We start from the raw sequence: 14974 nt of genomic DNA on the forward strand, positions 1-14974 counted from the left end.
GAAGGTCTAAGACCATGCAGGTACACAAAGCATTTTTAGAACCATTATTGGTTGAACAATGATGGAAAAAGATGCCAGTCTGGCTTGTTAACCCGTAAGATCACTTAGAGACATCAATGTACATTTCCCACCATAACATTTATCAAACCCAACACAGCCTATCGTTATTAGGGGTCTCCTGTACCCACTTCTGCCACCCCTTATTATGAGCTAGGGAGGAAAAAGGACTTTTTGCCCCCAGTAGAGTAGTCTGAAAATGTGCTTCTGCAACTCAACTTCACAGGTAAAACGGGGTATGTTGCACATCACTACTTAACTTGCGTAAAACCCCAAGACACTGGTTTTAAACTGCCTCTCCTGAGTATGTCTGAACCTAAGCTGCCCTCCAGGAATAGGAACTTGATTGCTTTGTCATGGTGGAAAAATCCCATTGAGTCAAGCAAGCTACTAATACAATCACCAAGTCAATAAAATAAAAAAAAAAAAACCAGGACCTTATTCCCTTCAAGCATTTGGTATAGCATTGTGTTTACAGCAATCATAACATCAGTCCTCCCAAACAGGACACATTGGTAGGCATGCATAAAAGTTTTTCTCTTGTAGAGAGAAGACCTAAAGGTCTTATGGACATAAGAACACTGCAAATGAACATGAAGTATGTCACGTCAGCCAGTAGTGTCATAATACTGAACAAAAGTTTACACTTCCATACCTCGTAGCGAGACCAGAACAAACTCAAAAGCATTTCAGGTCTCAGTCCAGTTTGCCTGAACATTTGGTTTTTATTTACAGATTCTCTAGCAAGGGCAGCTTAATATCTCCATAGGCAGGCAGCAAAAACAAAAGCAAACAAAAGCAAGCAGTCACCACATAGTACACACTTAGTATCTCTGTTTCAATTAAAATGTTTTTCCAACAGGCAGGATGAATCCTTCCCCCAGGCAGATTCTCAACTATTTCCCAAACCTGTCTGATGCTAAATTGAGGTAGATGATTTACTTCTGCAAAGTGAGGTAGAACTTCAAGCAAAAGATAGTGGCATCTCTAGTTGTGCATTTTGTACCACAGCAAACTGGGCTTCAAACTCCCAAGGACTCAAAGACCAAAGGTACAATATTTGTCTAACGCAAGTACCAGTGTTCTTTTTTTATACAGTTCCAAACTGTTTGTCTAAATATCTCTACTTTTAAATACCCTATTACCTTTTGGCACCATTTGGCTTACACTCCTTTAAAAAATAAACAAAACTTTGGCACAATATTTTTTTAAACTAGAACGGAACAAAGAAATCTTATGATCAAAGTTATGGCAAGATGAGTCTATAAACCTGCTCTCTTCAGAAATCAATTTTGGTTTAACTGTAACCTAACAGACTGGGCCCACTTTCCTTCAATTCAAAGGGAATGCCACATCCAAGTGACTTGTTCTTTCCCCCAGGCTGGTTATGTCTGCCCCTAACATGCATTAATTTTCAGGTGTTATTTTCCTTTCCTTTCTTTCTTTAAAAGTTTCAGGTTTATGGGCTTCCTTAAATAAGTTATACTTAAAAGGTACTAAATAAAAAGGAGTGAGTTAGGTGAAGGAGCTGCATTATCAAGTACTGAATCTGCTTCAGTTTCCTACTGAAGTTCCTGCTCAAATAATTCTGAAAAAGGACAAGATTGCTTTATATGCTGAACGCCCAAACCAGCCACACATTGATTGCTGATAACATTTTGTCAAGCAACAGGTTTACAGAGAGCCACTGGTTTAACCTGGCATAGAGAAAATCCTTTGGGAGTTGGAGTAGACAGCTCTGTCCCCCACATTTGCTGTTCCCCAACGAAGAGGCACACACTCACTTTACCCTTCTCCAGGCCATTTCCCCTAGTTAAGAAGGTTACTCTGAATGCTTGTTTGGTTTGCAATCCAGCTTCCAAGCCTTGCTTTTCCTCTCTGCATGCATGTACATTATGATACTGGAGCACTAACCTGAGAACATGCATGGAAAAGCAGAGCAAGGTTTGAATCTCATTTATTACTTTTCAATAAGTCTCTATGGGGCATCTGATGTTGGCATTGTATATTAGCACTACTTTTTTTTCATTGCATATAAACCACTCCATTTTATAAGCTACACTACCACTTTTCAATGAGACCAAGTGTGCTTAGCACTATCTATCACAAAGATAAGGAATTCTTTTGGGTAGCTAAATAGTAGTGTTTTTAAAACGAAAAAGCTCCCCAACACATGAGGTCAAACACTCAAGGTTCAGTTTGCAAGCAAATCCCACTGAGTTAAACAGATAGCAACTTAGAAAGAGTTTAAGTCATTCCTCTTCCTGACTGAGCTGGGCTGGGGGGTTGTGCAATGGCTCCATTCAAAACAGCAAAGGGCAACTTCAGTGTCTGTCACCTTCCACCCAGCACAGGCTGGGGGGTGCAAAGGGTTCCTTCAGTTCAACACAATCCTGACTGCACACTTAGCTTTTTTGGTTTTTTTAACGCCTGGAAAAACAACTCCCTTCTAGTCTCAGAGAAGGGCAAACCCCACAAGCATTTAAGCACAAGAGCATTTCTAGGACACTTCAACGCTGTCAGCCACTCTGGTCAAAATATTTAGAGACCTGGCATTTTCATTAAGACATGATAGGATAAATGCAAGGACACTGCAGACTAAACATTAAAGCTTTTTAAACCAGTATTCTTTGGTATCTAGATCTTGCAGGCTATTAGTTTTCATTAGTTTTATTAGTTTTCAGGCTATTAGGGTTTTTTTGCAGCCCAAGTAGCAAATAGTTCTTGGGCTGAATAATTCAAGACAACCGTGGACATCTGTCACAACTGTAGGCCACCCCCAAGAAGGGAGGCGTGTACACAGGCAGAACTTGCAAAACTTGAAGGTAAACTAGCTCTCTCATACATGTTTTGTGTGGCCACAGAAATTTAATGACAGACACCTGTATAAAAGATTATCCTTTCAAGACTGTTTTTAAACCATGCCATCCTAAGATTAAGCCTAACTGAAACACACTGCTTTGAAGAGTTTGCTTCCTTGAGGCTTTGGCTGAAAGGCAGCACAGTTGTTTTATCCCATTTAATTTAGGTGGTTTTCCTCACCCTTCTTTTGAAAGAGGTTTTTCCATCTCATGAATCTTTCTTGTCTCTTTCTGGTCTTTTAGTTTAAGCCTCCTCTAAAGCGGCAGCTCTCTGTCTGCACACATCATTGGTATTTCTAGAAAACCAGAAAGTTAACACTCCTTGGAGGGGAAAAGCAGCAAGAAGGAAAGTGCACCTTGTGATTTCTCACGAACTTGTAAAGAGCCTTTCAACCTCAGGTCACTTTTGTGCATGGTGGCTGGCAGGGAGATGAACCCTTTCCTTGGAGGATGGTTAAGGCTCTTCAGACTTTTTGACAACGATCACATTTACATTTCAGAGATCTTCTCTTGCAAACAGTAAGGTAAATCCAATGGAATTTCCAAACCCAAGGGTACTAACATGTGAGTTTTTCCATCGCAGAGAGCCAGAAGAGCCCTCTGCTCCCTGTTTTAAACAATCCTTGTTTGCCAACACCAGAGGGTGAAGCTACAGGTCTGTAGTGACCATAGCTGCATGAACAGCTAAACCAGAATGCAAGAAATAGAAGAATAAAACCAAATCCTTCCAGGGACTCAAAGTCACATTTTGCTAAAGAGATCTCTATTCTCCCCCAAAAATTTCTGCTTCTCAGAACACCTGTTTCTATATCCCCTAAAGGGCAAACTTCCCCCTGCCTCCAAGCTTTTAAGGATCATATACATTAACTTTACACAGAATTCTTTGGTACTGCCCTGGGAAAAAAGCAGCAAAGTTTCACCTTGATGCAGTTTGCCTTTAGCTGGTACTGGTAACTCTACACTTGGATCTGTAGCCAGAGATCCTGCAGCAGGGAGCTACAGGCCCACCCCACCCACCCTAAAAGCTATAGTAGATATTCTCAAAATCTTCTCTTCAGTCCAGCTCTTTGTGGAAGCCAGAAGATGAAAAAAAAAAAAAAATCATCACTGATAGAGTTATTGCAATCCTCTCTGAACAAAAAACCCAAAACAAAACAAAGCAAAACAACTGTTGACTTCTCCAAATCACACCCTGAATCTCCAAAGCTGTGCTTATTTCTTACTTTTGGAAAAAGGTACCACTTCTGTTCTAACAAATTCAAACATTATTCCCTTAAAGTTTCTCTATGGGGAGGGGCAAAAAACACTAAGTCATTTCACAAGAAAGTAAATCAAAAGGGTTTGATTTTCCCTGTTTCAAGGCTCCTCCTAACCTGTCCTGTTACCTAGATTAGAGGCACTGATGAAAAGAAACAGTAACTTTTTTCAAACTAATTTAGCTTTCAGGTGAAAAGGGGTAAAAATGAAATTCTCCATGACAGGATACATTAAAGGAAGCCTTGCTTTTTAATCTAAACTTAACAATGACAGCACTAAGCCACTGAAATGAACAATTTGGTTTAAACTTAAAGAATTTTTGTGCATTTTCATCAGCTTCGCTTTGTGCTGTTAAATTACTGTGTTTCAGTAAAAAAATACACAGAAATGCCAAAAAAGATGCAAACTTGCTCTTCCTGGCGAGTGAATCCCACTCACTTTCATAAAACGTTCAAAATTGTCTGGGAACAAGATGCTGTGCTCACCAGTAAATCAAACACACTGAGGTATAAAAAGGAGAACAGGAAAACGTTCTCTGCTGCAGCAGCAATTAAAAAAAAAAAAACAACAACAACAACAACAAATGTCCCTCCCTCCCATGTCCCCACCCACAGAACTGCAGAATGGTCAAGAACACAAATTCTCTACGAACACCTACTACCATTTTCTCCATTTAAAAAGTTACATAGCGCCTTTCTTGGCTTAGTCTAACAGAACTCACCACACAAACCACCTAATGTGCACAGCAACTCTTGTTTGTGCATGAAACCCCATCGGGGGGAAAGAGGTAAAACGTTCTGAACTATGAGTATATGTGGGGATGGGGAGGGGGCAAGAAACCGGGTAAGGAAGGGAGGACAATGAGGTAGATAGAATTCAATTTTACAGGCTCACTCCCTGCAGAAAAGGTAAGTACATTCATCTGTAAAAAAATTAAAGATGAGGTAGGTTTGAATTAACGTTGTATTTTTTTCATTTTCTCTTAGAAGAATTTCCCTGAGACAGTTTCTTCCTAATTCAAACACAGATTAGAAGACGAGAATTCGATTGTTTCCAAAGTCGACCACGACAATCATGCCATCAGGGGTGACAGCTATACCTGAAGGACGGTCCATCTGACCAAAGCCGCTTCCCTGAGTGCCAAACTTGCATAAAAAGCTACCATTGGACTCGAATATCTGCACCCGGTGGTTCCTGGAGTCGGCCACGATGATGCGCCCTTCCTGATCCACCGCCACGCCCTGCGGGCGCAGGAACTGCCCGTTGCCCGTGCCCTCGGAGCCCAGGAAGCGCGCTGACTGGCAATCGGGATGGATGACCAGGAGGCGATGGTTGTTGAAGTCCGTCACTACCAAGTGGCCCTCGTGATTGAACGTCACGCCTCTGGGGGAATCAAAGTGCTTCCAGAGCGCCCCTTCGAAGCCGTACTTGTTAAGGAACACGCCGTCGGGCCCGAACAGCTGAACGCGATGGTTCCTCGTGTCAGAGACCAGGATCTTGCCCTCTGCGTTGACGGCCACGTCCCACGGGTAATTGAATTGCCCGTTCTTCGTTCCTTTCTCCCCAAACTTCAGAATGAACTGCCCCTCGAACGTGAAGATCTGGATGCGATGATTGTCCTTGTCGGCCACGACGATCCTACGCGAAACGTCACAGGCCACGCCGGCGGGGCGATCGAACTGGCCCGGCCGGGAGCCCAGCGTGCCAAACTTGTGATGGAAGGTCCCGCACGGCTTGAACACCTGGATGCGGTTGTTACTGCGGTCGGCGACGATGATGAAGCCTTCTTTGTCGACGCTGACGCCCCAGGGGCGGCAGAGCTTGCCGTCGCTGTCTCCCTCGCTGCCGAAGGACAGCCCCGGCAGCCCGATGCCGATGTAGCTGCGCCCGGACTTCACCACCACTTTGAAGGGGCTGTTCTCGATGTGTTGGTTGCACATCATCACGGACACCAGGTGCTCTCCCTCCAGCTGGGGACGGTAGCTGACCAGGTAGGTCCCGTTCTGCTGATCGCTGACGTCTGCCCCGAAAAGGTTTCCATCTGGCCCCATGACCACTGCAGAGATCATGTCACCCCCGGAAAGGCGAGGCTCCCCGTCGTGGTCGTAGCCGATCACGGTGAACGAGGCCACCTTGCCCTGCAGCGCACGCTTGAGACCTTCCCCCGTGGCTTTGGTCAAAGGAGCAAAAGCCCCGCTGCTGACGAAGCCCATTGATTTGATGGCCATGTACAATGCCTGGTCAGGGGGGGTGAACATGATCCTGTCGTCTTCTTGTGGCTGCAGAAGGCCTCTGACGTTCTTCAACTCCTGCACCTGAGCCAGCATGCGGTCCCGAGCCAGAAGAATGTCCATGGTACGACCCTCCTCCAGGACCTGCTGAACAGCACTAATGGTGTTATCCAGCTTGTTTAGGTTCTGACGTAACTTTTCAACTTGCAAGTAGAGTGACTTGGCCTTGACTTGGCGAATCTTTTCCACCTTGTGGGAAATGGGGGGGGAGAGAAAAGCACACTTATATCAGGAAAGATAGACCACAACATACATTTCCTTCAGTCCGCCTTCTGCATAAAAGCCAGTTGGACAGTTGTTACAGCATGCTGACACACAGCTGCGGAACAAACCTCTAAAAAGCACGATGTAGGCAAGAAGAAACAAGGAAAACTAATTACTTATCCAAATTTAGGATTATTAGTCTCTCCTACCCTCCAGGCAAAACTGTACATTCATACTCTGTAGATCTGCTGCATCAGAGTGACATTTGAAAGCGAGAATCACTTGCTTACTAGTAATTATTTGCTTCCTCAAACGCTATTCTGTTTTCTAGTCGCAAGATACTTGACAGATCATCCAAAGGCACATCTCATTCAGCCCCCAGGGAGGACAACAGTTATTGCAGCCTCTCAAGAAGAGCAGAGGCTGAGGTTTCACTGACCAGAACTGAGACCAATTTCAGAAGGTGGGTTGTTGTCCCACAGAACTGAGGCTGGGAGTCAGCATCAGCTAATGCATGTGGGCTCCTGTTATCCCCCTGCCTGCCAGAACTGTTTTTGTGTGACTGGATAATACCAGACATCTATCCCCAGGGATTTTTAGGGTCCAATTATTTTAATATTTTCTTGTACATACTGACAGTCATGCCGAGCCTGTGCTTTAAAACAGGGTGCTTTGTAAACATCACTTCAAATAACACAGAAGGTTGCTGCCAGTTCCTGCTTGAGGGACTGAATTGTAATTCATCTATATAAGCCTGTGTCTACCTTTACTTGTGGAAAAATCACCTTGGACCATCTGGCAAAGACACCTGCTTTGTAAAACTAATGTAGCATGTCTTTGCTTTATTGTTGCAAAAGTACATTTCCTGATGTCTGAATATCTGCTTGGCTGCAGAACAATACCTGGAATGCATTTTAGTGAAGGAAGACTCAAGGTCTGAAGACTCCTTGGTTAGACACTGACTAGATCACATATGTACAAACATGTTATAAGTTGAGGTCTATAGGTTTTACCAAGCTGTAAAAAAAAAACTGGGAGACGCTTCTTCTAATAGTTGTCCAAGACAAATTACTGATCTTAGGTCTCAGCTTACTCCTTAGACTCAGCTCTGGTATACAAAATTGTTTATTAGCATGCTTGACACAAGAGTTTGATAGACTGAGTTTGTTTTTCTAAAATCATTTACCACTACCACGCTTACTTCTTAAAATAATGTTTTCCAACTTGAAGAGAACTTGCTCTCAGTGCGAATATTCCAACAAGGTGCATTTGTACAGCACCATAGGATAAAAAGAGCTTTGAGGCAGATCTTACTCCTCCTGTACTAGGAATACCTTAAAAGAGAAAGCTGCCAAGCTTCCTGCAGAAAATTAATGGTGAAAAGTGAACTCATCTCCTTAATCGAAAACCTCAAAAAAAGCAGCATTGGAAGTACACTAACTATATAAAGTGCCATTTTAATCTTGCTATTGACATTTACAAAAGAAAACAAAGCTTCTCTTGCAGGGGGCCATGACCATTGAATTACTTTTCTGGAATGAATAAGAAACTTGCCTGTTACTTCCTTTCCTCCTCTAAAATATCGTGCATGCATTGTGGCTGAAATGAGGTCATTAGTTCAGAATTGTGCAGATACTCTTGCTGGAGAGTACTCTTTTCTTATACTAGTTTAAAAAAATAATTAGAGGGAGGATGCTACTTTGATTGACAGTAAAGGTTTTTAAGGATAGGGGCAGTGAAAGCTGATCTCACAAAACTTCTACTAGCCTTTCTAAAAACAAAAAAGGACAGCATAGGATATACAGTTTTGCTCCTGTCCTTTATGAGGAGCAGATCAGAAAACCAATTATACTATGTACTAATTCTAGAGCAGCACATTAAAGCTATTTTGAAGGCACTGTTTAGAGGGGATCTCCTCTTGGGGCAGCTGCTGGGCCAGCAGGGGGAGTGCCCAGCCTGCGTGCGGGGCTGTGCTGCTATGAGGATCCAGCAGCCCCAGCAAAAACCCCACCAGCGGCTCCAGTTAAGGAAACCTGCCCTTTTCCTTGGATATCAGAATCTGGCTGTGTAGCAGTTGGAGTATTTTTTCGGTTTGAAAAGCACTTGTCAGCAGTACAAGCCACACATGTGAGGGTGCATACCTTCCAGAGCAGCTCACACTCCCGCTCTTCCAAGGCCTTCTTGTGTCTAGTGGTCACCACTTTGACTTCAGACTGCACCACCTTCGCCTTCATCTCCACTTGCTCTGCCACAGCCTGGGCCTGTTCAATACTCAGCTGGGGAGAAAAAAAAAGACAAACACGCTTAAGGCTCGACCAAAACAATTAAAAATGCATCAGAGGACTGCTGCTTACATTTCACTCTGCCTTCAGGTAAAGGCGTAAAGAGACAACTCTTAATTTCTTACTAAGCCTTCACCCATTTCATACACTGCAGCCTAAACTGACAGGATTGTTTAAAGACATCTATTACACGGAGTTTATACACTCATTGTGCCTTGCACCAACACCACAGCATTAAATTCCCAGTGCAACTCTAGCAAGCAGCTAGTATGGTGAACTAGAGACTTGCACAGAAATTCATACTCATGTCTTCTTCCATGTAGAGAACCCAGTTTTTCTACTCTCAAAATGGTTCAAACTGTTGTGTGATGGGTCTGCTTCTCGTGAAAATAACACTGTAGGGAACAGACTGTGTTGTCTGTGCAGTTGAGCTGCATAGAAATGCCCCTGAAAGAGTATGGAGATAATAAATTTTTACTCCAAAGAATTTTCCTGCAATTTTCACGGGAAAACAGGAGTGCTACTTGACATCCAGCCATCAGCCCAGGGCTCATTAAGAGTAACAGGTCTTCCAACTCTTCCTCCTTCATGAACTCCCAGAGTCACCTTCACTACAGTTTTAACAGGGAATGTCTTCAGACTCATAGACAGCCTATATATCCCAGTCCCACTGGAGGCTGACCTGCCCTGCCCTCTCACAAAGCTTCTTGTCGGCAAATTTGACAAAAAAAATGAGAATCTCATTACAACATTTAGCAAAGTAGACATGGAGACACAACTGGCCAAGGATTAAGACTTCGTAAAAGCCAGGAGGCCTCAGACCTAGCTAGAAGAGGCCACATGTAAGAATACTATGCCTCTACCACTTCTTCTTTGCCATTCCCCTTGCCCTACTGCAGGAGAAAAGCATGCATTTCTTCCAAAACAGACCTGTATTCCCATCAAGTACAGCAAAACATCTTCCTTTTCTTGCAAAGAGAAAGAGGTATCACCTTGAGAAATGTCAGGGAAACTATCCACTCATAATCTAATTTTAACAATGATGTCTATGGAAGCATAAAAATCCTGATTTACTTATTTTTTGCTTTTTGTACTTAGTACCCATTTAGAATCATGATCTATATATATGCATCCCTTATTAATACCTTAGAGACAAGAGCAATCCCAACTTCCCTCATTAATCTCCACCAGAACCAGAGTTCACCTTTCATGTCATCATCTGGATTTATTTTCACTTGCCCAAGTATGAACAGCTCAGATCAGTGAGGGACACCCAAAATGCCCAAAGATTCTAATATCATCCAGGATATTGGTGAAGTTTTGGTAAAATTCAGAAGGTGCTGCACTCTGCCCAAATAAGCTAGAACAGCCTAGGAAGGCTGATCAGCATCAAACATGCAGAGGTATGATGGGAGGAAGAGCAATATACCTATATCTGAAGCAAAAGCCAAGAACATTAAGTACAACTTTTGGGAGTCTTCTTCACATGGAAACCCCTTGTTCACTCTGATTACGGTAAGATGTCAGAGTTCTGCCACGAAAATTCACTCCTGGTGTTCTGCAGGCATTTTCTGTGCAGAATTTGTCTTGGAGAGGTCAACTTTTTAGGGAGCATGTTAAGTAGCAGTGCTTCTTGTTCTGGTCAGGCACCACACAATCTTTTCAACAACAAATACTTGTAAAGAAAAATAGCTTTTATGATGCTTTCTCCTTATGGTATGTCATAATTTTTCCAGTTAATGAATTACATGGTCAGCCAGTTCACACACTTGGGAGACAGAAGACAAGGCTGTGTTTATCCAAGAATTGTGCTGAGTTACTGAATGTGAGATGGAGAACAACTGTTTTGTTTCCTGCTGTTGGCCAATAAAGTAAATAATCTACTTGCAGCTGTACCTCTCCACTCTTGGCTTCTCAGGGCTCTAAAGATGGCCAATACCCCTTCCCATTATAATTAGAGATGCCACCAGTGCCTTGTGTTTGTTAAGAACAAATCAAAACAAGTAAAACACTACTTTGCAGTGTCTCTTGTAAACTTTAGGGTTGAAACTGGTACTTCTAATTCCTCAAGAGCAAAACTGAAGTACCAACAGTCCTTGTGCAGGTGACACGTTCCAGGGGGGCCACCACACAAGGAAACTGCACAGAGAGCTTCCAGCGGGGCAGACAAATGTGCTTGCATGAAGGAAAGCAATGCAGACATCCAACCACTAGCTATTGCTACCAGCACTTTTCAATTTTGAGTAAATGGTGAAGTGCAAAGCTGTATTGGAACCTGGGTGCCCTTCGTAGGCTCCCTTTAGGTGGGCACCTCTGTGAGATCCCCTTTATCTACATTTCAGCCCCTGAGGGAAAAACTACTGATGATCTTGGTCCAGTGGCTACAGCAACTGACTGTACAACACAAATCTATGAAGAAACCAACTGCAAGGGTCAGAAGTAGCAGGGTAGCATTACAGAACTTAGCCATACTTCTGATTACAGACGTGCCCAAATCAGGACTTGCCATTTCGTAGAATGGCAGCAGTCAGCAATTTTTTGTATTTCCTGTCTTCCATTGACCAGTAGGAACTAGAGCCTCAAGTTATAAAAAAATTCTGTGATTTCATGTTTACCTAAATATTCCTATGGAATATTTAATGTTCTAGACTCCCAAGTTTTCACTAGTGCTGCTTTTTAAAATGAAAAAATAAAAATATGATCAGAAGCATAAAATGCTCCAGGAGAAAGAAAAACCTGTTTCAAAGCTTGTGTTCTGAAGAGCTACAACAGAGGTGCTGATGCCCTCAGTGTGTAGTTTCTGCTGTCTGAATCTTAAATTAAGTCAGTACATCCACAGTTATGTCCACACAGCACGCAGTTATTTGAAGGGGCTCACTCAGGTGTCTGAAACAGCAGGGCCTGCTAATCCAGTTGCTGAGCCATGATGTTAGATTACACCAATTTAGTCCAGGAATTTATCCAATTGAACAAACTGCAGCACAACACACCACAGTGGCAGCACCATGAGATGCAAAAGGCTGCTTATGGTAACTGCACTGCACCTTATCAGTGCTGGCTTCATGAACATATTTGAAAAAGTCCCTACAATTTTTTTATTCCATCCATCCAAAGATGAGAGGGAGGTATAATTTTTCAGGCATTAATTCTGACATTTAAGTTTCCCAATCTCAAGTTTTCCAATGAAAGTGCAAACCTCTGGAGAGAGAATTCAAATTCAAAAGCAAATTTTGGTTCTACTGAGGCATTCTTCAGTATTTGAGGGGTGAATGGACCACAGATATTGAATGAAGAATATTAAATATACACTTTCCTACCTCGGTATGGAGAATTTCCAGTTTAACCATTAAGGAATTTAAGATTAAGTTAACCCTACTCAGAGGGGAACAAACAGCTGAGATGCTTCTTTCTGATAAACTCCTTTCTGGACTTCAAGAGCACATTAAATACAAAAAACATCTTAAAGGAAATTTTTAGTATGCCTCAAGTTAACCCTCTTCCACCAAATGAAAGGTGTTCCAAAGTGGTTTGTTTCCAGTTCCTTAAGGCACAAAAAGATACAGTGGGCTTGTTTCACTGAACTTTTCCAGTTACTTGTCGCTGTGTCAAAGCAGGATAAAACAACCAGGAGATAACAGTAGGCTTTCTCCAGCATAAAGAAATTGATATAAACTTCCTAATGTTCTCACAACTAGAAAAATTAACTGGGAGATCCTACATAATTGCAGTGAAAGGTACCAGGATTAACAAGCTTAGCAGTGAATTTGCAGCAATACTGGTGCAGCCATAGCACAAATCACAGTAGCTGGACCAATTTAGAGGTTTTAGTCTAATGCATGTACAACAGCAAAACATGCTCACTTGAAGTTCCTCACAAAGATAATTTTAAAAGAAGCTTTGATGGAGGGAAGGCTAGAGGCCAGGTTAACTCATACCAGATACTACTGAGCAATCATTTTGGTTTGTACTTTAAGAACATACTTTTTGCCTACAGTTTTAAGCAGAACAGCAGTTTGGACAGTGACACATGTCAAATCCATCTTCCCCAGTAACCATCTGCTCATATGCTGTGCTGAGGAACTCACTGAAATACCACACAAAACAATGACTAAAAGTATGAAGAAATTTAACCTCTTGATATAAATCCCAGCTTTAGAAAAGCACAATAGACCCCATTTTGTTGACATTTCAGATTCTCAAACCTGCAAGCCTGACTTCAAAGCCGTGCACAAGGCTGCCTGAGCTAACTCAATGTGACAACCCCAAAACGATCCCTTGCAGCACAGCAGTGCCATCCTTCTCAGGTATCGACCTCCCAGCAGCACAGATCCATATGGCAACCCACAGGGAAGCTCCCACCCAAGGGCAGAGGCTCAAGGCAGCAGATCAGCTTCCTCCTCAGGCCGGCCGAGTTTCTTCCAGAACCCCCTCACCCCCTGAAAAGATGTTAATCTATTTCATACCACTTCCCCCACAAATTTGGGAGGGAAGCTCCTAAACCTTTCATGATAAGAGAGCAGCTCCTGCTATGTTCAGCACATGACCAGTCTCACTGGGCAGGGAGGAGCTTGCATGGTCAAGCACCCCAGCAAAACCAATTACAGGCTCAGCTAAAAGAATTTATTTTGTTTTTCAATAAACCCACTTTTTAAAGACATCTGAGATGAACAAATTAAAACGTATTTTAACATGTTCACCAAGAAACTGACCCCAAATGAGCATGAGCACTCAGTGCTTTACTGTTATGCAAGTGCATTAGATTACATGCATACATCCATACATATATACAGTTACACACGTATAGATGTATTTTAAGAAGGTGACATTTTGAAGAAGCCATCTATCTTTCACCCTAACAGATTTACGTTCAGTTTGTGACCTAGTCCTTGGAAAAAATTCTGAAAGAAGACAGCTAAGTGTGCACTTTCATGAGGTAAAACAAGGCAGCAGGACACGCTCCCCGTATAGAAAGGCAGCAGTCCTGATTCCTCCCACACCATTTATCCAGGGTCAGCTTTGGCTTTCATATCACCCTGTGAATCAATCTTGAGTCTCTGAAAAGGCTGGAAAAGTATTCCAGCTAGGAGTATAGCTTTCTGCTGAAATGAGAAAAGAGTCCTACCAGCAACCCAGCTGGATATTGCTGCTTCATTCCCTGGCACCATCAACAGTCCTTGTAGCACTGCAGTGAACCAGCCAGAGGGCTGACCCAGCCAAAAAGTAAACCCACAGAAAGGCTACCCTTTCAGCTGGATCAGTTCACCACACAGGCACACGTTCTCATGTTAGAGACAGGCTTAGGAATTCAGGACAGGACCATCATAGCACAAGGAAGCATGGAAGGCTTTCCATTGCTCCAGAAATTTCACTGAGGAAAAAAAAGCATGCTTCTTGCTCTCAGGCTTGCACTTTCTTACAGAGGACTTAAACTTCCTTGAAAAGTGAGGTTTGGACTCTTCTAGAGTGACAGACTACATCAGGCTTCAGTGGATCAAGAGGTTGAAATGTATCCCAACTCACAGCATTTTTTTTAAGTCCGAAAAACAATCTTTCCTCCAAAGCCGCAGGAAGAGCTTAAATAAACATTTCTTCCTAAAAGCCTTCAACTTTGGTTAACCAGATACTCTCCAGCCAGTTGACTCATGGCTTGACTTCCTCTCTCCTGCAACGCCCTTCAAATTCCACCTTTCCCCATTTATTCTCAACTACGCCTCCTCATCCATCCTCAACATCTTCTGTCAGGGGAGCTCTCACTTTCAGAGCCTATTAAGAAAGAGTTCATGGTACAGCAGTATATATCAGTCCCACTAAAAAGTGTTACTACAACATATTACTTTTCAAGCCTCTTAGAGCTCCAGTCTTGTGTTCCTCATATTACAGCTTGTACTGGCATTTAATTCACAGCCATATTGTCCCAAGAACAAGGGGAGCTCAGCTCCATGAAAACTTTGAGTGGAGCACCTCTGCTTTTAACAGCATTACATGCTTTTCTGGTTGCTGCTGATGTTGCTTCAGGAGTAGC

At 42.8% G+C, this 14974-nt stretch overlaps 1 protein-coding gene across 1 annotated transcript in view; it reads right to left on the reverse strand.

Moving 5' to 3' along the window:
• Nucleotides 1-3949: 3949 nt before the first annotated feature.
• Nucleotides 3950-14974, reverse strand: part of TRIM71 (tripartite motif containing 71) — a 54180-nt gene continuing 43155 nt past the window's right edge. Inside the window, exons 3-4 of the mRNA XM_014884050.2 lie at nucleotides 8812-8946; nucleotides 3950-6655 (exon numbers count right to left, since the gene is read on the reverse strand). Coding sequence (XP_014739536.1) covers nucleotides 5204-6655; nucleotides 8812-8946 — 1587 coding nt within the window. The 3' untranslated portion in view covers nucleotides 3950-5203. The remainder of the gene's footprint in view (nucleotides 6656-8811; nucleotides 8947-14974) is intronic.

This window comes from Sturnus vulgaris, chromosome 1 (assembly GCF_052056855.1).
Source record: "Sturnus vulgaris isolate bStuVul1 chromosome 1, bStuVul1.hap1, whole genome shotgun sequence".
Lineage (NCBI taxonomy): Eukaryota > Metazoa > Chordata > Aves > Passeriformes > Sturnidae > Sturnus > Sturnus vulgaris.